General features: G+C 44.3%; 3 protein-coding genes and 1 long non-coding RNA gene across 5 annotated transcripts; 2 read left to right on the forward strand and 2 right to left on the reverse strand.

Moving 5' to 3' along the window:
* Nucleotides 1–868: 868 nt before the first annotated feature.
* Nucleotides 869–7,810, reverse strand: LOC144329782 (coiled-coil domain-containing protein 107-like). The gene is given in 5 exon segments (XM_077938813.1): nt 869–1,448; nt 2,767–2,942; nt 6,100–6,166; nt 6,592–6,640; nt 7,780–7,810. Coding segments are annotated over 5 exon segments (828 nt in total). The 3' UTR covers nt 869–943.
* METTL17 (methyltransferase like 17) lies at nt 7,780–14,692 on the forward strand. The gene is made up of 14 exons (XM_015143216.3): nt 7,780–7,883; nt 8,036–8,189; nt 8,270–8,404; nt 9,925–10,006; nt 10,333–10,414; nt 10,908–10,981; nt 11,625–11,719; nt 12,205–12,275; nt 12,456–12,563; nt 12,822–12,890; nt 13,555–13,605; nt 13,863–13,955; nt 14,191–14,375; nt 14,450–14,692. The coding sequence occupies exons 1-14, from the start codon at nt 7,809–7,811 to the stop codon at nt 14,553–14,555; spliced, it is 1,380 nt and encodes a 459-aa protein (XP_014998702.1). The 5' UTR covers nt 7,780–7,808; the 3' UTR covers nt 14,556–14,692.
* LOC144330151 (uncharacterized) lies at nt 13,853–17,482 on the reverse strand. Its single transcript, XR_013396064.1, has 3 exons — nt 17,345–17,482; nt 16,431–16,613; nt 13,853–13,992 (listed from the first exon to the last, which is right to left on the reverse strand). It is a non-coding gene; the product is annotated as an uncharacterized LOC144330151 (long non-coding RNA).
* Nucleotides 16,785–19,523, forward strand: SLC39A2 (solute carrier family 39 member 2). 2 transcript variants are annotated; one of them, XM_015143227.3, is made up of 4 exons: nt 16,785–17,216; nt 17,396–17,526; nt 17,774–17,819; nt 18,599–19,523. In XM_015143227.3, the coding sequence occupies exons 1-3, from the start codon at nt 17,102–17,104 to the stop codon at nt 17,783–17,785; spliced, it is 258 nt and encodes an 85-aa protein (XP_014998713.1). In that variant the 5' UTR covers nt 16,785–17,101; the 3' UTR covers nt 17,786–17,819; nt 18,599–19,523. The 2 variants fall into 2 exon arrangements, with proteins under 2 accessions (XP_014998713.1, XP_014998712.1); XM_015143226.3 differs by having other exon boundaries at nt 16,804–17,216; nt 17,769–17,819.
* The last annotated feature ends 2,875 nt before the right edge of the window (nt 19,524–22,398 follow it).

Raw genomic sequence — 22,398 nt, forward strand, 5'->3', positions numbered from 1 at the left:
AGGTTGAGGCTGCAGTGAGCTATGTTTGTGCCACTGTACTCCAGCCTGGGCAACAGGCTGAGACCCTGTCTCTAATAAATAAATGAATGAATGAACAAATAAATAAATGAATGAATTAAAACTTGCTTAATAATTTAAGGAATTAAGGAATTCCACAGAATGAGATGGCTAAGTCCTATTAGCTCTACCTTCAGTCCTGTTCAAGTCAATATTTGTGTCCATATTCATATAAGGGCATTAACAATAACATTGCATTTTCAGATGACAAGAATGTAAAAAGATAGTGCAAATATGTGAATTAATTTTGTTGGAAGATTACATACAGTTCAAGGGTCTAATTCCAATGTTTCTCACCTAGAATTTGACCCAGTGATTTAACACCTCTAACAACTCACGCCTTCCCTACCTTCGATACACTTCCCCATCTCTGTGCATTTTCCCATGCCAATCCTTTTGCATGCACTGTCCATCCCTTCCCAAATGACCCAACAAACCCTTGCTCACCCTCACGACCCTGCTCAGGTGGAGCCTCCTTGTAGAAACCTTCCTAGACCCAATGGGCAAAGTAACTTCCTCCATCTCCGTGCTCCCAAAAAGCAATGTTCATGTAAGTGTTATTGCTTCTATCACATATTTAGTTTCTCTGCTTCTCCATAAGCTACTTAAGGACCAAGACTACGTTTCATGTATCTTAACATACCCTGTGACTAACACAGTTTCAGGAGTAGAGTGCGCAGTACATAAATGCCTCATTTATAAAGATTAAATTCCCACTTTACATAGTGAAATACAAGCACTAGGAATGTAAATGACAGTTGTGTAGAAAGAAGCACAAATGTGAATGAATGCAAGGTTTTGGAAACCTAGGTTGGAGTTGTTTATACATTAGATATTCCTTCTTTTTTTTTAATCAAGAACAAACTTTGTTTAACTTTGTACCCTATTAACAGAAGTTAAAAAAAAAAAAAAAAGGTTTTACTAAACCCTCAGCTGTTGTCCCTCCTTCCCAGCTGGGGCTGTGACTGGAGCCCTTTTCCACAGCCTTGCTGCATCTTCTCCTTAGTACCTGCTCCACCTGCCAGGAAGTAGCTAGTTTCCATGTCTCTGTGCTCCAGTTTATGGGCTCCTCCCAGGTCTGACCATCAGCAGCCTCCTCCTCATCTTCCTTTACACATAAGTCCTCAGGAAAAGGTATGCTGGTCTCTGGTTCTGAAGCCACCATACCCTTATCTGGCTTGCTATCTTGTAGCAGCTTCACGGTTCATAGCTGCATGTTCAGAAGCTCCTACTGGGCTCCAGCCAAAGTAGTCACACACTCAAAAAGGGGGTCCAGTTGGGCCATCAGATTGTCCAGGTGCTGCTCTGTCTGGATCAGCTGTTGCTCCAGCTGCAATGGTTGCTTCCTGCCTGTCTCCTCTTGGAGAACTGCAGCTTCATCTTTTCCCTGTTGTGGAAGAAGAAAAGGGCAATACTGCAGCGAAATTATTCTGCTCCATCACCTCAGTCTCCAAAGCCAGTAAGAAGAGGGGTATCATTTAAGATACAGAAAGCTATTGGGTTTTTACCTCAGAGAATCACAATTACTTCTAGTCTAGTTCCTCACCCAGCACATGAAGCAATATGTCAACGTCTCCCACACATGGTCACTCAGTCTGCTGAAACACCTCCAAGAATGAGCAGCTCTCTCCAGTTTGATTGAGCTGTCATTGTTAGACAGTTCATACACAAAGCCAAAATTTGTCTTTCATGTATCTTCTTTCCATAGTGCTGATTAGAGCCTTCCAAAATAATGACTCTTCAATGTGATAGTTCCTCAGGAATTTAAAGACAATGGGCATACCCTTGCCCCCTTTCCTGAGTTTTTTCTGGTTTAATATCTTCGATCTTTTCAGTCAGGGCTCATTTTGCATAGTTTTCTCTGGTTGCTTTACTGAACATATAGTGCTCTTAAGGCAGTTCTGTGAGAAGAAAATTCTCCAGGAATGTTCTGATCAGTAGATAAAGCACAACACCTTGTTCCTACCATTGATTTGGGAAGTAGGTTGTCACATCACACCAAAAAAGTCAATGGGTATGCCTAAGTGTCTCTCATAAGCGCTGCTGCTAAGAAATGTCTTCTTCCAGGCTGTACTCAGGCCCAATGATAGAATTTACTAAACTATCCTTGTTAAATTTCATTATTAAATTCAGTCACTCATCCTAGCCTGTCATGTCTACCTGGGATCATTACTAGCTATCTCTGGTAGTTTCACACATCAAAATTGGTTCAATTGGTTCTATTTTCTAATGCAAATAAATAATAGGGTCAGGGCTGAAGATACTGTCCTGGAAGGTGTTACTTTCCAAATGTACCATCAACTCATATTTAAGGGCTTCCTTCCCTAGGAGACCACGATACCACTTGATGTCTTGAATTCTAGAAACACCATGGTTGCAGCAATCAACCCCTTGTGCCACCATTGGCCCCACTTTAGTAGTATGAACACTAGCTGGGTGTCCAGCTCCACCAGTTGCTGCTCTGGATGACCTCAAGCATGGCTACTCTTTATTAGATTGTAGGAAAATTAAATGTGATGATCATTATTCATTTACGGTTTACCACGTGCCTTTCACATCCCTTACCTCGCTGAATCCTTAAAATTACTCTATAATGTTGGAGGCCAATCAACTATTATCTTCATTTCACAGACAGTGGAAACTGTATCTTGCTCTCAGTACTATGGCACCACCATGAGAAATGCAGACCCCCCGCCATCCTTGCATCTGAAACACTTATACAGCACAAAAGCCACAATGGCTGAGGTGTACAGCATTCCCAAAAGCAGCACCCTGGCCCTGGCCCCCTCATGCTGGTCCTTGAGCAGCAGTTGCCAGCATTCTGTGGCCCCAGGGCCCACATGGGTTGGGTTCCCTGTGGAAGGAGGACAAAGTAGATATTCATTCTTTTACAGATTTTACATAAAGATCTGTGTGGGTTTTTTTTAGGCTTATGTTAGTTGACATGGAATGGAGGCATTAATCACGTCACGACTAAAATCTACAGAAGGTAAATCCAATGCACATGGAGCAGTGGAATCACTTCAGGAGGAACTGAACAGACTGCTTTAACCCACTGCAGAATTTTGAACAGCAAGAAATCCAAAGACTCAAGTTTCCAGCATAGAGGTGTGATGAGATGGAGAATGTTTATATGAAGAGAGAAACAGGGGTGTTGCTAAAAACAAAAAAGAAGCTGGGTTCCTCCTTGAAATGGCCCTCCCTTGCTCTATTTCTTTTGGGTTTTAGGCCCCCCTTTATATAACATGGCTCTTTGGCGTGCTGGAGCAGGAATAAAAAGAAGAAAGAGGGCAGGCATGGTGGCTCACTTTAGGAGGCCGAGGCAGGTGGATTGCCTGAGGTCAGGAGTTCGAGACCAGCCTGGCCAGTATAGAAAAACTCCACCTCCACTAAAAATACAAAAATAAAAATAAAAATTCCTGGCTACAGTGGCGCACGCCTGTAAACCCAGCTACTCGGGAGGCTGAGGCAGGAGAATCGCTTGAACCCAGGAGGCAGAGGTTGCAGTGAGCCGAGATCATGCCATTGCACTACAGCCTGGGCAACAAGAGCAAAACTCTGTCTCAAAAAAAAAAAAAAAAAAGAAGAAGAAGAAGAAAGAGGGAGAGGAAGTTGAACTTGCTTGTAGAAGATTTCATAGATGTCTGATGCCCATAGTACTATCAGAGCTTGAATAAAAACATCTCTACCAAATTCACAATGGAAATTTGAAATTTGGAACAAGATTTGTACAAGAAAAAAAAAATACCACTTCCCATAACACGGTCTCCTCCTCTCCTAGCTTTAGCCCTTAACACAGAGCGTGGCACACCTAACATGGTCAGTAAAGAATTCCACCAACTCAAGAATGAAAAATAAACTCCATATCATAGATAAATGTCTTTTCCTTCCTCTTTATCTTCTCTTTCTTCATTCCTTTCTTCTCACATTTTTTCTTCATTTTCTGCATAATAGCAGGTCTCCTAGGCTAGGTGGCTGTGCTGGCCATTCCCCGTGATTCTCAAAAACACGGACAGATCCTTCTGGAAAGTTCTGTCTTGAATTAGTCCCTGTTGCAGGCCAGTACATTAGAAATGGTATTTCTAGAAGGCTTGGAGAAGTAGATGATAAGCCTGAGTTTCCTTCTTGGGATTCCTCTCCTGAGTCTGAACTGGAAACCATTGACCCAGTTGTTAGACAATGGAGGCCCCTAACACAGAGCATTTTAATGGGATAATTTTTAGATTTTCTTGAGAAACATTAACTGAGAATAGAAAGACTTCTACATTCTCTCACTGCCATGGCCATTCTGGTCCCCATTTCAGGGTCTCAGTCCCTCAGGAGAGATATACGAGACTCCCAGTGAGTGTCCAGTCCTTGGATTTTCCTCTAATACTTTATCCATGTGTTAAGAGTTCACATTGCACCTCTAAAGAAGCTCCTGTGTGACCAGGACTCATCTTCTGAGGATATCAGCGATCCTTTCATGCCATCCCATGCCAAGACTAACATTGCTCTGTGGTGATCCCCCATCCTGTATCTGTAGGAAGCCATGCTGGGTCTGCCCCAGCCAGAGTTTTAAAAATCTAAAATCCCTCCAGAACCTCCTTGCTTTTTTCAACATAGATTTTTGCCAAAGGAGATCAGATCCAATTGGCAGATCCCTGCTCCACAGCAGAATACTTCGTAATTGGATTAGTCTCAATAGCAGCAGTAGTTCTGGCCTTGAATATGAGTTAATCAGCCAAGTCACAACACAAGGAAGCTGACTGCACCAGACAACCCTGTACAATCCGTGAGTTTCTTCATGGTTGAGACTCAGATGAATCATCATGTTGATCTGACTCATGCCTCTCCCTGCCCAGCCAAGAGACTGAGGCTTTGCCTGGGATCTGCCTCTTTCCCACTCAAGAGTCAAATGAGCTCCCAAAGAGTAAGAAAAAAAAATGTGATTGATTCTGATTTGCACCCCAGTATTTTTTAAATTAATCATAACGAATCAAATATTTACATTAGAAGAGATCTTGTGTTGTGAAAAAAAGGAAAGAATAAAAGAAGGGAGGAAGAAAAGAAGTGGGAGGGTGGGAGAGAAAGGAAACAATAGAATAAGGCCAGGCGCAGTGGCTTATGCCTATAATCCCAGCACTTTGGGAGGCCAAGGACAGAGGATTGCTCAAGCTCAGGAGGTCAAGACCAGCCTGGGCAACATGAAAAGATTCCATCTCTAGAAAAAAATAAAAAATTAGCCAGGCACAGTGGCATACATCTGTGGTCCAGCTACTCAGGAGGCTGACATAGGAGAATCGCTTGAACCTAGGATGTGTGGCTGCAGTGAGCCATGTTCTCACCACTGCCCTCCAGCCTGGGTGACAGAATGTCACCTGTCTTAAAAGAAAACAATAGACTAGAAAAAAAAAAAAAAAAAAAAAGAAAGCAGTAAGTGACATAAGACCAAGAGGAAAAAAGCAAACTTGAGCATCATCTGTCCTCGAAGTGGCCTACTGAGGGAAAAGGGTGGACACTGAGCTTCACAGCCCACAACAAATCAGGCAGGGTCACTTCTGCAAACACTGATAACCTACTAAAACCCAAGCACAGAATAAGACAGACACTGAGATTCAGAGATAAAGTCAAGATGGCTCCTACTGCTGCAGGGAAACTAGAATGACTCAGAATCCCAGACAGGCCATGTTTGAAGAGGCCATTCATACATTACCAGTGAGGTGAAAGTTGCATTCCTTTCTCCCTTCTCTCCTTCTCTTATCCTGGAGCGCAAACATTGTGTGGAGCACAAACGTTGTGTGAAGCCCCTACATAGGCCTTTGGAGTTGAACTACTATGAAGGCATGTGAGATCTGGTGATTCCCTTGGACAAATTTCCTACAAGGAATCATTTCACAAAGGTTTATGGGCAGCAAATGCCCATAATTTGGATGGTGGCTTTTGGAGCCATGACATGATCTCACCTATATGAATAGAATTCTGAGGACAAGAAGCTGAGAGATTTACTCAGGAGCTCTGACTAGCTGACAGTAGAATTTTGGCAGATCTTCCAATACACACATCTAGTATGGCCCAATCTTCAGAATTATCTTTGCATTTGGGCAAGAAGAGGCCCATCGCCAGCACCCTGGCATTTGGGCAAGATTAGCACAAAAAATGAGGGATAACTTCAGGAGTAAGAACCTTTGAGACTGCCTGGGTTGTGGACTTGTTAATAATCTGGAGAGATATCATCAACAGGTATCAATTTAATGGTTCCACTCCTCAGATATCTCTAGGGCAGAATCCTCAGCCCAGAGCACACACAGGATCACTAATATGAATGTGAGCATTCTCACTGGAAGGGTAGAGGTCACTGTGGTGACCCTTTTGAGCACCCAGGAAAGATTCCTAGGTAAAAGGAGGACTGAGGAAAAGCTAGAAAAGAGGCAAGTGTCAGCCTAGGACGTGTCAGTGGGCCCTGCATTCATCTACAGGAAAGGCGGTTCCGCATGGAAGAGGCAGAGCAGCCCTTCTCCCCTTGTCCACCCATGTCTTCTCACCCCGCCTCACCCCGAGATGAGGAGCCCTGAGAGAGCTGGCAGGCTGCGGTCGGTGAGGGCTGCAGATTTGAGGAAGAAGTCGAATAAGGGAGAGGACCACAGAAGGGCAGTCCAATTAGGGTGCTGGGACCTGAGATCCCTGGACCACCTGTGGTAGGGCCTGATGACCCAGGAGTCTAGCCCTCCAGATGAACTGGCTGGTTCCACACACAAGTCAAGTGGATATGCTGGGAGAACATCCTAAACCTGTAACAGAAATTAGGGGGGCAGGAACCCACAGAAATCACACACTGGGTGAGCTCAAGTGTTTGGAGACTGAGGTAGCAGTTGTGCACTGTCAGATTCCGAAAGTAGATATGGCCTTGCATATGCCATTTATCCTTCTGATGCTCTGGTGAATGAAGGAGTTGATGGCCTGCAGACTCTGGAGACATTACCCTGTGCTACATTATCACGTCACAAGAGTGGCTGAACCCACCTGAGATTCTGCACCTCAGGTAGTCACGACAGCATCTGTAGAAGTCCTAGGCCTGGGGGAAACAGTGTGATCTAGCAGCAGACTCAGAAGGGTCCCCGTCAGAACCAAGTTTTCTGTGAAGCGAGTTTCAGTCCTTTTCCCTGAAGTACCTAGCACGTAGGTGTTCTCAGTAAGTGTTATGTTAGCTTACTAAGAAGACTGGTCTCATTTGAAGAGAAATTAACAAATGTAAAAAAATAAAATAAAATAAACCGATTAACTAGGTTTTTTATCAAACTATTAACTATTCAATAATTATTTAACTATTAATTTCTGTTGTCTAAAGTCTCTTAAATATGATTTTTCTCTTCTCTTCCTTCCGTTACTGCAGTCTCCCTTTTTCACACAGGGAAACAACCCAAGACTCAGAGTTCTCCGCGGAGGAATGCAAAGAACACAGGAAGTCAGTATTCCCAGAAACAGTCTCTGCCAGTCAATGGCGCGCTCACACCCAACTCCATCCCGCCCCCGTCCCGCCCCACCCTCTTGATTTCTGGCGCCGGTGACCAAGCCCGACGCAGCCTCCAGCCCAAACACGGTTTCCGCCTCAAGGATATTTATATAACCATTGCTTATTGGCTGCTGGCAAACACTCGCTCTTCTGGTTGGCTGAAACTGTCGGGGGACGTTCTGCGAAGGCGGCTCCTTGCGGCGTTGTGACTGAGGGTCACAGGAACCTACATTTCCGTTTCCGGTTCGCCTCCGGAGCCATGGCGGGGGCACTGAAGTCTCTACTGATATTAGGAAGATGGTGCCCCGGCCTTGGAGTAGCTCCCCAGGCCCGGGTGAGTACCTACATTGCCGGCTCACGGAGAGACTCTGGATCTGCAGAGACATCTCCGCGCGGAGGAGGAGCGCTTCTGGCAGCCCCCGCCCTAGCGAGCGCCAGCAACTTTCCTTTCTGCCAGAAAATCAACCTTTCTTTCTCTGCCTGCAGTCGCTCGCCGCAGTAGTACCTGGAGTGACACAGATAGATAACAAGTCCGATTTCCTGCAGAAGAGGCCTCATCGCCAGCACCCTGGCATCCTAAACCTACCGCACGTGCGGCTGCCACAGGCACTGGCTAACGGTGCCCAGTTACTGCTACTTGGTGAGTAACGGCTGGAAAGGGAGAAGAAACGGGACTGGACCTGCATGCAAGTGATTCCGCTTTTCATCTTTGGCCCATAGAGAATGCTGGGCCCACTATGGAGAATCAGGTGCAAACACTGACCAGTTATCTCTGGAGCAGACATTTGCCTGTGGAGCCAGAGGAGTTGCAAAGACGGGCTAGGCATTTTGAGAAGAAATTTCTGGAAAACCCAGGTAGGACTTAATAATTAAAAAGTAGGCCAGATTGAAATGTCGGTTAGAAATGAAGAGTAAGAAATAATTTTGCAGTCTCTCGAACAGGTACTGAAGTCTCTTATTTGACTTTCTAACCAGAGCAGCAGTTGTAACAATGATGCCTTATTAAAAGAAGGTAGATTATTCTAGAGATTGCTTAGGTAAAGGTTAGAATGTCCCAGTATACTGTTTTTTGTTTGTTTTGTTTTTTGTTTTTGCTTTGAGACAGAGTCTTGCTCTGTCGCCCAGGCTGAAGTGCAATGGCTCGATCTCGGCTCACTGCAACCCCCACCTCCCGGGTTTAAGTGATTCTCCTGCCTCAGCCTCTTCACTAGCTGGGATTACAGGCGTGCACCACCACACCCGGCTAACTTTTGTATTTTTAGTAGAGACAGGGTATCGTCATGGTGGCCAGGCTAGTCTTGAACTCCTGACCTCAGGTGATCCACCCACCTCGGCCTCCCAAAGTGCTGGGATTACAGGCGTGAACCAACGTGCCTGGCCACCAATACACTGTTAAAATCTAGATACTTGTTTTTTTCCTGCACGTCCACTGGATTAGGACCTTCTAAGTTTTTATTCAGGTAAAATAAAGTCCCTGGATGACCTCTACCCAGTACTGAAATCCTCTTCTGGGATAAGAGGATAAATATAATTCATCAAGTTAGTTTCATGATTGTGAGCTCCTTAACATTACCATTTATTCATCTTGCATTCCCTGCACACCTTACAGTACCTGGCTCATAGTAGGTGATCAGTAGATACTTGCTCAATAGTACTGAACTGAACAGTCATGAGACCTAGATTTTCAAATTTCTTTCCTCTCCATAGGAAAAGTGGAGATCATCAAAACCTTAAATTTTGGAGAAGTGAAGAAATCCAAAAAATAGTGCCCTTTAATTTTTTTTTTTTTTTTTTTTGAGACAGTCTTGCTCTGTTGCCCAGGCTATATAGTGCAGTGGCACGATCTCAGCTCAACACAACCTCTGCCTCCTGGTTTCAAGTGATTCTCCTGCTTCAGCTTCCTAAATAGCTGGGACTACAGGTGCACGCCACCACGCCTGGCTAATTTTTGTATTTTTAGTAGAGAGAGGGTTTCACCATGTTGGTCAGGCTGTTCTGTTCTTGAACTCCTGACCTTGTGATCCACCTGCCTCAGCCTCCCAAAGTGCTGGGTTTACAGGTGTGAGCCACCACGCCCAGCTTACCCTTTAAATTTTTATCACACTTTCCTTTAATGCAAAACAAACCTGTGGAACAGGATTGATTAAGCTGAATAAATCATTCTTAGAAGCAAAATGCTATTTGAAACAATCTGTTAGTGGTAGTAGTTACTGTTAATTCTTGCCTGAAACTTTTCTCTAGGTTTGTTGTCTCTCTTGAGCTTTAAGACTTTCTTAGGTGGAGTCAGGGAGGACTGGGTGGGCAGTATATTCTGATATTGGATCTGAGCCCTGTTCTCCCTAGGTCCTGACTTCCAGTCCTTGTTCTCACCACAGACTTATGTCAGACAGAGGAGAAACTTCGTGGAGCAGTGCTACATGCACTACGTAAAACTACCTACCATTGGCAGGAGCTGAGGTAAGGGGGCCTAGAAGAGGTGCACAAGAAAGAAAAGGCAGAGAGAGTTGGGGGAGTACAATTACACAATCAATTTAGTATTTTTTTTTACATCACCTGACCTTAAAAGGATCAATTTAGTATTTGAAAAAGTTAAAGTTCGAAGTTTCGAACCCTGAAGTTTGAAAATTTAGTGTTTGTAAGGTTCCCCAGGACCCTTTTGTATTGGGGAGTGAAAGGCCTGAGCTGGAAGAGCCTTTTCCAAGATGTCATTTTCTAAATCTAGAAGGTAACTATGGGATTAAGGTTATTTACTAGTATGTATGACTCTCTGATTTTAATGGCAGCTACACTGAGGGACTGAGCCTGGTGTATATGGCAGCAAGACTGGATGGTGGCTTTGCAGCAGTCTCCAGAGCATTCCATGAGGTGAAAGTCCCTTAACTTCCAACCTGAACTTTTTGACCATCAGTTCCCTATTCATAAAGTAGTTTTCTAGGATGGGGATTCTTGGGACATTGCATATGCATTTTTTTTTAAAGAGGATCTCCGCTGGGCATGGTGGGCTCCTGCCTGCAGTCACAGCTGTTTGGGAGGCTGAGGCAGGAGGATTGTTTGAGCCAGTTTGAGGTTGCAGTGAGCTGTGATCTCCACTGTACTCCAGCCTGGTGACAGAGTGAGACCTCATCTCTTAAAAAAATACAAAATAAAGAAGTTCTCTTTATCCTGTGAAAGCTTTCTGTGACCCAAGAAAGGTTTAGAATCACTGTTTTAAGAGATTCTTATCCCATAAGGTATTTATATTGAATCTCAAAAGGCATTCACATCTCACATCCTCTGTGATAGGCTCCTAATTCATATTTATCAAGGTCCTAAATAAGTATCTAATTACTCTGCTGTGGGATGTTGTATATTTCTTCAGATCCGGGCTCGAAATCCAGCATTTCAGCCACAAACTTTGATGGACTTTGGCTCGGGTACTGGTTCTGTCACCTGGTGAGTAACTTTTTTCAGCCCTGTCTTGGTCAATTTTAGCTCTAGAAAGCCATACTTACACCACTCAAAAATTAAGAGACTGGAAAACCAGAGGGAGAATAGGCAAGTTGGGAATCTATAATGTTTCTTCCATCAGATTGGGCAAGGCAGAAGAAGGTATATGGATTGGGGCCAGAACTTAAAGAAATGTCAAGTGAAAAAAAGGCGCATGTGTAGAAAAATTAAAAAGAAAAGGAATTATCAATCAAAGTTTTTTTGCCTACAAATAGTATTTTGAGTCTACCTTTATTTTTCTCTTTTTGGAGATGGTGTCTCGCTCTGTCACCCAGGCTGGAGTGCAGTGACACGATCTCGGCTCACTGCAGCCTCCACTCCCGGGTTCAAGTGATTCTCCTGCCTCCGCCTCCCAAAGTGCTGGGATTACAAGCATGAGCCCCTGCACCCAGCTGAGTCTACCTTTTTTTAAAAACAATTGTAAATAAAACAAGAAAATAACACTATTAGTTATTTTATTACTAACTAGACAACTATTTTAACATAACACTCTCTTTTCCCAGGGGTGGGGTTGGGTGTAAATGGGTCTCTTGTAGAGATGACTCTTGGTCATGGGAATTGGTGATTTATAATAATTTTGCCATCTTAGGGCTGCTAACAGTATTTGGGGCCAGAGCCTACGTGAATATATGTGTGTGGACAAATCAACTGCCATGCTGGCTTTGGCAGAAAAACTACTGAAAGGTGAGTACAAGAGCATTTCCAAAGTTGAGGGAGTTCAGAAAGCAAAGGGGTACTAGTAAAAGTGTTTTACTGGGAAGTAGAGAAGAGGGTAAAAATTAAGATGAATCTGGTTTACTTTTAAAGTTATGGTCAAGCAAAGGGTGGTATTAGAGGTTTCTGCTGGACTGAGGATGGGTTGGGTAAGATTCAAAGGACAAGAGGCCTAATATTCTCCCTGCCGTTTTTTTGTTTTGTTTTGTTTTTTGTTTGTTTTTAATTAGAACCTGTTACCCAGGCTGGTCTCAAACTCCTGGCCTCAAGCCATCCTCCCACTTCATCCTCTGGGGTAGCTGGGATTACAGGCATGCACCACCATATCTGGCTCATCCCTGCCCTTTTTGATAGACACTTTCCCTATCCTTGGGGCCATGTTTCTTATCTGGATATCTCTTCAGTTTATACCTAACTTCCTACACACTCAAAGTTGCCTCTTCTTTTCTCCACAGGTGGTTCAGAATCTGGGGAGCCTTATATTCCAGGTGTCTTTTTCAGACAGTTTCTACCTGTATCACCCAAGGCAAGTGGCAGTGTTTAGAATATTCTAAATGTGGAATGTGGCAGATGGAAAACTATGGCTTGAGCTTTGCAGCCCAGCACTGAGTGTCAGAAGATAAAAGAAATTTATCAGCTAGGACTTTATTATATTCTTGGGATGCAGAGATGTTGAGTGTGTCATGTTCTTTGTCTTGGTCCTCAGGTGCAGTTTGATGTAGTAGTATCAGCCTTTTCCTTAAGTGAACTGCCCAGCAGGGCTGACCGCACTGAGGTGGTTCAAACCTTATGGCGTAAGACAGGTCATTTCCTGGTGAGTTAAAATTCCTTGTTCTCCTTAAGTCTTAAAGCAGCTTCATGGATTTCATGCCTTTGCTTCTCTCGTTGTCTTCATTCTTCACCATTTTTCTCCTTTATGGGTTTCTTTATCCCTCTTTGAGGGTCTCCATCCTGATATATAATGCGTATTTCTTTTTAGGACCCCTTTTCCATCTATAATGCTTTTACAGAGCTACTGACATTTACACTTTCATGTAATTTAAGTCTTCATATTTTTCCCTTTTGTGAATAGGTACTGGTGGAGAATGGAACAAAAGCTGGGCACAGACTTCTCATGGAAGCCAGGGATCTGGTCCTTAAGGTAAGGCTTCTTCCCTCACTCCCCCACGCATATGTCACTAATTACTGTTATTCTTTTGAAAACTAAAGAGACTGTCATATATTGACAAGGGTGACTCTCAGGAAACTGGGCATATAAAGTCATTATGAATCAGAGCAGTGGTTGGCAAATGAGAGCCTGTGGATCAAATCCGACCTGCCACCTGTTTTTATATAAGCCATGCTTATTTGTGCCTCTGTTGTCTGTGACTGCTTTCACACTACAAACAGCAGAGTTGAGTAGTTGGGACAGAGATAGATTTTGCCTACTGTCTGGCCTTTTAAAAGAAAGTTTGCGGACTCCTAATCTAGGGCATTGCTGAGCTGAGAACCTTGTCACTGGGGGAGAGTATGAGCCAGTGTATAATCATAAATTTCATTGTCCTGGAGTGGGATTTTTTTGAGAGTGGAGGTTGCTGACAAGGGAGAGCACTGTACTTTGTGCCAAGTTCTTGCCTTTCTCCTGCAGCAAAGAGAAAGTTCTTTGTTTGGAGTATTAAAGATGCAGCCAGCTTAACTCAAAGGACGTAGTTAATCGTTATTAGAATTGAATGTTAAAGGAGTCCTCAGTTTACTGACTGCAGAGATTGAGTTATGAAAATAGACACCTGGCCCAGCTTTATTTCTTTTATTTCCTTTGATTTCAGGGAAAAGAGAAGTCACCTTTGGACCCTCGACCTAGTTTTGTCTTTGCCCCGGTAAGTATTACTTCTACCTGTCCCACCACACAGATCTGAACTCAGGTGTGGCCAGAAAAAGTAAGATGGTAAAGCTAAGCCACTCTCCACTACTTTGTGTTCCTATCCAGTTCCTACCTAATGATTCTCCTGGCTCTTCCTACCCACTGTTCCTGTCCTCCATTCTCCCTGGCCCCTTTTGACTCTATTATTCTTAGTTTTTAAGTTTTGTGATTGATGGCTCTTTTGTCTTACCTCACTTTTTTATGTGTTCACAGTGTCCCCATGAACTCCCTTGTCCCCAGTTGACAACCTCTAGGCCACTGGCGTGTAGCTTCTCACAGGCGTACCATCCCATCCCCTTCCGCTGGGTAGGTACCTGGGGATATTGCAGCAGGAAGCAAACATCTTGGAAAAAACAGGAAGAAAAAGAGTCAGAGTTAGGAGGCGTTGGATAATTCACAGAATAGCCTAGAGACTTTAGGGCCTACATGTATATGATTTACACATTGTAAAAAAGGACTGCAGGAATGGGGAAGAAGGGGCTTGACAAACTTTTTTCCCATATGTTTTTCTTCTAAACAGTCTCTATGTTCCTTATCTTAGAACAAGAAACCAAAGGAAGAAAAGTTCTCTATGGTGATCCTTGCTCGGGGGTCTCCAGAGGAGGCTAATCGCTGGCCCCGTATCACTCAGCCTGTCCTTAGACGACCTCGCCATGTGCATTGTCACTTGTGCTGTCCAGATGGGCATATGCAGCATGCTGTGATCACAGCCCGCCGGCATGGCAGGTATAGGGGGTGTGACCAAAATTAGTGGGATGTGGCAAGAACCTGCAGCCCACATTAACGTCTCATTTCCATAGGGATTTGTATCGTTGTGCCCGTGTCAGCTCCTGGGGAGATCTTTTACCTGTGCTTACTCCGTCTGCGTTTCCTCCATCCACTGCTCAAGATCCCTCTGAGAGTTGACAAGGATGTCTAACAAGTATTTTCTTCTATCATGCCTGCCAGGGCTGACACTACCTGGTATCCAGGAGGGGACTGCTGGTATCCCCATATGTCTGTGTTTGTTTGAGATTTTTAATAATAAATAATAAATTTTTAAAGAATTGAAGTGGATTTTGTGATTCTTAAAAAGTGTAGAAGCTGGGCACAGTGGCATGTGCCTGCATTTCCAGTCACTCAGGAAGCTGAGGCAAGAGGATCATTTGAGCCCAGGTGTTAAGGCTGCAGTGAGCTGTGATTGTACCACTGCACTCCAGCCTAGGTGACAGAGCAAGATCTCCTCTCTTTAAAAAAAAAAAAAAAAAAAAAGTAAAAGGTATAGTTAATTATCCTGGTCTATCCTGTAATGAAGAGCTTCCTCAGATTTTTGATGCCAAGCTTCCCACACAAATCTCAAGCTCGCCTTCTCCTATTGTGGCAGTTCAGATCTCCATAAGCTCTTCGCTGTAATGATGAATGTGTAAGCTGATCATTAAAGCAGAAGTAGAAAAACCAGATTTCTATAAGCCCTTTGCTATAATGATGAATGTACAAGTTAAACATAAAAGCAGAAGCAAGAAAAATGTATAATGAATTGGGGGAACCTGGTGCCTGAGTATGAAGGCTGGAATACAAAAAAAAGCAAGCCCCTTAAAGCCCCACCTGTACTTTCTCTACCTCAGATCTAGTTGAGTGATAAAGCATTCCTGCACATACAACCCATACCAGGACCAACTTAAGATTGAGAAATATCTGCAAGTATTCACTATGGTGGGATCAGCTGCAAAGCGAAATGAACTGCCCCATGCTCATGTTGATGGTTTTCTAGATACTGCCAACATGTTTGCTCTTTCTGATGCTGATGAATTTCAGACGCAAACAGACACCCTTGATGTGGGTTTGCTAAGAACACAGAAGAATAGGAAGAAAAGTTGCCAGGTTCAGACATCCCAGGGAAAAAGAAGCATAAACAGCTTTAGCATTCAATGACTGATGATAATGCTGCAATAATGGGAATGGTTTTATTTCTAAATCAAATCATTTATTGCTTTGTTTCTAAAAAAAATAAAAATAAAAACAAAAACTTTTATCTGCAGACCCCTACTTTAGATTAATTAGGAAACATTCCCGCAGGTAGTCACAGAGCTTGAATTGTATGTAAAAGCTAAAGAAAAACTTGTAACTTTGAGTTAGTCTGGTGTGCTACTCCGACCTCCCTGTAATCAGTTGCAGAAATAAACTCCCTTCTTTCCCAGTCTGTCCGTATCTCATTATTGGATCACAAGAACAAGCAGCGGGACCAGTAACACTGTAAAAATCATCCAGTAACACTACAAGAATACTGCTTCTACCAGAGGCCAGGACTTCCCTAGGAAGATAATCTGGAGTAGCTAGGAAAGCTGCCTCCAGAGCTCTGAGAACTGGCTCAGCAGGTCTCAGGGTTGTTATGTGGGCCACCTGAATAGAGGAATCAGCAGCTGCCTGGCCTCTTTCACTACCGCCTTCCCTTCTGTCTTTCCCAGGGTCCCTCAACTACCCTAGAGTATGTGTGGGAAATGCCCCATACATTTCCATCAAGAGTGATTCCCATCAGAACTGAATCTTCTACCCCCACCCCTCTATATCCAGGTAGAATCCTCCCGTTTATTCAGTTAATTTCTGTTTTCCCCTAGGCCTTGCTGTTTCAGGGCTAGAGCAGCTTGTTGTCTTAAAACTTAAATGTCTTTTTTTCCAGTTCTTACCAGGAAACAGGCACAGTCAGAAGTTGTAACAGTATAAATGTAATACCAGAAATCTCAACTCATTCCTCTCAACACTGGTCCCAATCAAAAGAGAAAGAAAAAAAACAAATCAACTTACCACTAGACATTTCCATGCCTGCAGCTATTTTTCTGGGGTTACAGGAAAGGGTAGTTCCCTCATGTACTAGTTCCCACAGAGTAGCACCAGCACCACCTCTCAGCCCCACCTCTTTACCTCCAGGTGGCCCCAAATCTCCTCTGAAAGCGAGTGGTTCAAGTATCAGCATTGCAACCTGTAAGACTTGGGATGGGGTGGAGAGGGTATGGAAGGCTTAGATCAAATGTCCAGAGTGAGACAGGACCAGATTGTCCCCAGTACAAAATAGCTGGGAAGCAGCTACCATAGACTTTCCTATTTTGGATTAGAGCAACCCCAAGCACATGAACTAAGACTCTCCATAGCTCTTGGATTAGTCATGCCATTGAAGAGGAGGAGAAGACGCCACTGGGCTGTGCCTGGCAGGAGTCTGGAGTTTCTGGTTTCCAAGCTCAGGAAGGCGTGAACCAGGGGAGGGGCCTCCATGCAGCAGGAGGGCTAGAAGCTGGAGCAGGATCTGTCAGCTCTGCAATGCTGCACAAGCAGAAGCAACACAGAAAGAAGATACCAACAGCCTCCTGAAACTCACGAGAGTGGACACTCCAGTGTTGACCACCTAAGATACCACGCCCGCTCCAAAGATTGCAGCTCCCTTGTCATTCTGACTTCTGGACTTACCCTACACCCCCGAGATGGAGCAACTACTAGGAATAAAACTTGGCTGCCTGTTTGCCCTGTTGGCTCTCACTCTGGGCTGTGGCCTTACTCCCATCTGCTTCAAATGGTTCCAGATTGATGCAGCCAGAGGTATAGCCCTATCCCATCTTTGTTCCATAGCCTGAGTCTCACCTCAACCCTGTCCTGACACCTCGCTCTGATTCTCTCACCACCCCCAACCTTGGGATATTGAGTGCTACCTGCTGCTCTTTACTCACCTTTGTCTGTCTCCTCAGTGCCAAGTGGGTTTAACTTCTGCTTTTTATTAGGTCATCACCGGCGAGTCCTCAGACTCCTGGGCTGTATTTCTGCTGGTGTTTTCCTGGGAGCAGGGTTCATGCATATGACTGCTGAAGCCCTGGAGGAAATTGAATCACAGATTCAGAAGTTCGTGGTGCAGGTGAGAGCAGAGATTTCAAGCCGCAGGTCTATGAGGCCAAAAGGATAAACAGGACAAAGGAAAGAGAGTGGGAAAGTGACGGAGCCAAGGACATGGGTGGAACAACAGGGAAAATGACAGCTCTTGTGTGGGATGGTGAAAGCAAGTCAGATTAGGCTTTAAGGAAAACAGAATTGCGGAAGGGACAGGACAGGAAGCTGCGCTGCTCCATCCCACTTCAATTTCTGCTGCTTTCTCCTTAGAACAGATCAACAAGTGAGAGAAATTCTTCTGGTGATGCTGATTCGGCTCATGTAAGTACCTCCCACCATCCCCTATCTGGGGGGTGAGGAGAACCAGAGAGGCCTTTCATACCCAGACCCTTTTGAGAGGAATGCATGAGGAGTACCAAGAATCCCTTCTGCTCCCTAGCTCAGACATTGTAGAGGAAAAGAGGAGCAGACCCAATCCTTTTGAGTTTATAGATCCCCAGGGAAAGCTCTTGTTTTACTCTTTCATTCTTTCCCTGGATCCTCTGATATACCTCACATCATTTTCCCGTATTTTTAACTCTTTTGAGATTGTGTCCCTTAGTCCTTCTGGCAGTCTTTTGTTGCTGTTGTTTTTCGTTTGTTTGTTGAGATGAAATCTCTCTGTCACCCAGACTGGAGTGCAGTAACACAATCTCAGCTCACTGCGACCTCCACCTTCTGAGTTCTAGTGATTCTCCTGCCTCAGCCTCCTGAGTAGCTGGGATTACAGGCACGTGCCACCACGCCTGGCTAGTTTTTGTATTTTCAGTAGAAACGGAGTTTCATCATGTTGGCCAGGCTGGTCTCAATCTCCTGACCACAAGTGATCCGCCCACCTCAGTCTCCCAAAGTGCTAGGATTACAGGTGTGAGCCACTGTGTCCAGCCCACTCTGGCATTCTTGTTGTTACACGTCCATGTCTACTCTTGGCTTCATTCCCCTACCCTTTTTTGTGTTCTGTTACCACATTTTCTCATTCTCTTCAATCTCCCAATTCCATGTCCATCCAATGCATTGCCTACCCTTTCTTTTCATCTCACAGTCCTTCTTTTTGTTTCTAGATGGAGTATCCTTATGGAGAGCTCATCATCTCCCTGGGCTTCTTTTTTATCTTCTTTTTGGAGTCGCTGGCATTGCAGTGCTGTCCTGGGGCTGCTAGAGGATCAACAGTGCAGGAGGAAGAATGGGGTGGGGCTCATATCTTCGAACTCCACAGCCATGGACATTTACCCTCACCCTCAAAGAGTCCCCTCCGAGCCCTTGTCCTCTTGCTCTCACTCTCCTTTCATTCAGTGTTTGAAGGGCTAGCTGTGGGGCTGCAGCCGACAGTAGCAGCTACCGTGCAGCTCTGCCTTGCTGTCCTGGCTCATAAGGGGCTTGTGGTGTTTGGTGTAGGAATGCGGCTAGTGCAGTTAGGTACCAGGTCACGATGGGCAGTGTTCTCCATACTATTATTAGCTCTCATGTCCCCCCTGGGCCTAGCCGTGGGGCTGGCTGTGACTGAAAGGGACTCTGAAGGAGGGCGGGGCTTAGCCCAGGCTGTGTTAGAGGGTGTGGCAGCTGGCACCTTCCTGTATGTCACCTTCCTAGAAATTCTTCCACGGGAGCTAGCTAGTCCTGAGGCCCCTCTAGCTAAGTGGAGCTGTGTAGCCGCTGGTTTTGCCTTCATGGCCTTTATTGCCTTATGGGCCTGAGAGATTCCTAGCTTTTCTGATGGACCTATTTAGGATGACCTCTCTATCCCCAAGGAGACCTCCCAAATGGCTTTGGCCCTCAGACATTTCTTTACTGAGACTAAATAGCATTCAATAGGACTGGACTGGACCCCAGGTTTCCTTTACATGAGATCCCATTTCTCACCCAGGACTGAGAAAAAGATATTTAGGTTGAGCAGCTATTAATTGGAGAATTGGTACAGAGATGCTCCAGATTTTATTCTTGTCCCATTTATGCTACTGTGTGTAATAAAATGCCCATTTTACCCTCCTTCAGCCATTCTGGATTTTATTTCTCCTGGTTGCCTAGAAGCTATCTGGCACAGGAAGTGGTGGAATAGGGAATGGGAAGGATAAGTGTTGAATGCAGTATTTTATTCTGGAATTACGGCCCCTAGCCATTCTGTCAGTTGCCAGCCACACCCCCAGACATGGGCTAAAATTCCAACACCCCCCTCCCACCTTATCCACTGTAGTTGAGAAAATGAGCCAGTTCCCAGCGTTTAAAAGGAAAGCAAGTTAGAAACCAAAATGATGTGGATCAATTATGTTCCTACATTTACCATAACCACCCCATTCCCAGTACCTATTATCAGCCACCCATAACATGTCCAGGCTAAATGGAGATCAGGCAGAATGGAGCCTATCTCCATTAGGTTCCCATTTTTTCACACTGAGCCCTGTGTGGCCTCAGGGACACTACTGCTCTTCTTTGAGCTTTTATATCCTTCCAGCTGCCTTGTGTTGAGGTATTAAAAAGCAGTGTGCTTGAAGAGGGAGAAAGGTGCCAGATATTAAAATAAATGCCTGGAGTGATTACTTGGCTCTTGCAGGACTTACTGGCTTTCCTTCTGCCTGCCTTACCAATTCCCTTTCCATCTAAGTAACCCCTACAATGTGTTGCTTCTCTTAAAAACTGCTGAGGACAAATACGAAAGCAGGTTAGCTGGAATTGGTAGGAACAGGATGGCTATTGCATAGCTCCCAACTCATGAGATGGAGGAATATCTCAAACTTAGTGGAGAAATGGGGAAAGAGGAAGTGTGCCCTGTGAGTTCAATTACCCTCACAAGTTGGCCCTTTCTGGTATTTTCAGCATGGAAGCCCAAATAGCCTTAACATGGACATTCATTCTTCTTCTCAGTCTCTGTCTCCTTTCGATCCTGTTCCCCTTCCTACAAAGTGAGAAATACAAGCCTCCTCACAAGCCCAGTTTACACACCCATAGGTCAGTGAGAAGGCAAGCCTCAGACAAAAATGATTGATAGATAGATAGATGATAGATACGTCTAACACAGGAAATCATTTCCCTAGAGCACCATAGTATTGTGTTTTCCATTTAGTATTAAATGCAGTAACATGTAATACACTCAGAACAGTTGTCCAGTGTGTAGTAGTTTCTACTGTAATAGTTTCTACATTGAACAACGGCTATGTGCCAGGTACTGTTGTGGCAGGCCAGGTTTCACTAACACAGGCCTCCATCACATTTTCATCTCACAGCCCTTCTTTTTATTTCTAGATAGAGTATCCCTGTCACCTGCTTGTTTCCAGTCAAGCAAAACAAGGGGCTTATCTCCCTCACAGATCAGCATATGAGATCTACTTCAGATATATTTGTCTGTCAGACTCATAAACACAACAAGATACGCCAGCTGCAGTGGAAGAGAAGCCCTGTTTCAGTTCGTGGATTACAGACTGCAACTGGTTAAGTTAAATATTAAAAGCTAAAAAAATCCAGTGCCTATACAAAGGTCATAATGTAACAAAAGCCCACCAAGAGTTTTGATTAGACCTTTCCTGGCAAAACTTAAAGCGTGACAAAATAACAAAGGAATTCTTAAGAGGACCCATTTAGGATTAAACAAGTTTTATTGGGGGTCTGAAGAAATTCCCCAGGCCTCCACAAACAAGTTTACTGGGCATATGAAGGAACTCCCCAAACCTCCGTGATTTAGCAGGAGACAAGATAAGGGTAACCACCCCAGCACTTAGACCCATTTAGATGAAGTAAGCTTACTGAGACTCCAGGAGTAGGTCTTCTGGGTTCAGACCTTAGTTATAGATCAAAATAAGTTAATCACTTATGTCTTTAGATGAATGCACGCCACTTACATGTAGACATGTAGCTTAGAAGGTATATAAGCTCTGAAAAACTTTGTAATTTTGAGTTGGTCTGGCGATAATTTCCAGGCCTTCTCCCTGTAACCGATTACAGAAATAAAAACTCTCCTCCTCCCCAGTTCATCTGCATCTCATTATTGGGCCATGAGAAATAGCAGCGTGACCCTCTGTTTTGCCTGGAAACAAAATTTGGTGAGCCAGCCAGGAGATAAGGATGGTGCTGCATTCAACGGCTGGCAGCTTGCAACAAGACAGTCTTCAGGAGAATCCCAGCAGCAGTGGGGTGAAGTCTCCCCCGGGGACCCTCCAGAGGGCTGTTTCATGTGCAAATCTGCACATCCCTTTCACTACTGGCGAAGAACGCAGGTCAGGAGCAGACACACTCAAAGGGTGAGTTAACTGGATCATATGCCAGGAGCCTATTGTTTTCCTATCTGGGCTTGTTAAGCCATTTGTCTGGTACCACCAAGGGAAGCAATAGGGCTCGCTCATACACCTGCTTTGCATTTTGGTTGAGATCAGGTTTTGAGTTAGTTAGTTTTGAGTCTGTTTTGCCTGACTGCACTCCCCCTTGTGTTTGTCTGAAATCTTTCTCCACTTGTTTGTGTGTCTGTCTTGTTCCTTTTGATACCATGTAAACTTGAAAGTGGGAAGTATTGGGTCCACTCCTGCTGGGAGGCCTCTGGGAAGGAGAAAGGTTTTTTTTAGATGCTCAATGGTTGAGAGTCAGCTTAATCAAAAGCTACCATCCAAAATGTGTATGTGTATATGCATGTGTGTGCATGTTTGTATTTAAAAGGTCTTCATGTTTTTGTTTATTTCTCACCTAGGATCTTGTTTTTTTTGAGCAAAAGTTTTTTCTTCACAGTTGACTGAATTCTGTTTTCTTCATTAATGGCTATTACAACAGAACCTACTCTGGGGTTTTTAAGAAAAAGTGTAACTTAGATGCTTAGAAATGTCTTTGTCTGGAAAAAAAAATTAAGTGCGCTGTAAAAGCATCAAATGGTCTAGCCTCATAA

The sequence above is a fragment of the Macaca mulatta genome, chromosome 7, assembly GCF_049350105.2.
Source record: "Macaca mulatta isolate MMU2019108-1 chromosome 7, T2T-MMU8v2.0, whole genome shotgun sequence".
In the NCBI taxonomy this organism is placed as follows: domain Eukaryota; kingdom Metazoa; phylum Chordata; class Mammalia; order Primates; family Cercopithecidae; genus Macaca; species Macaca mulatta.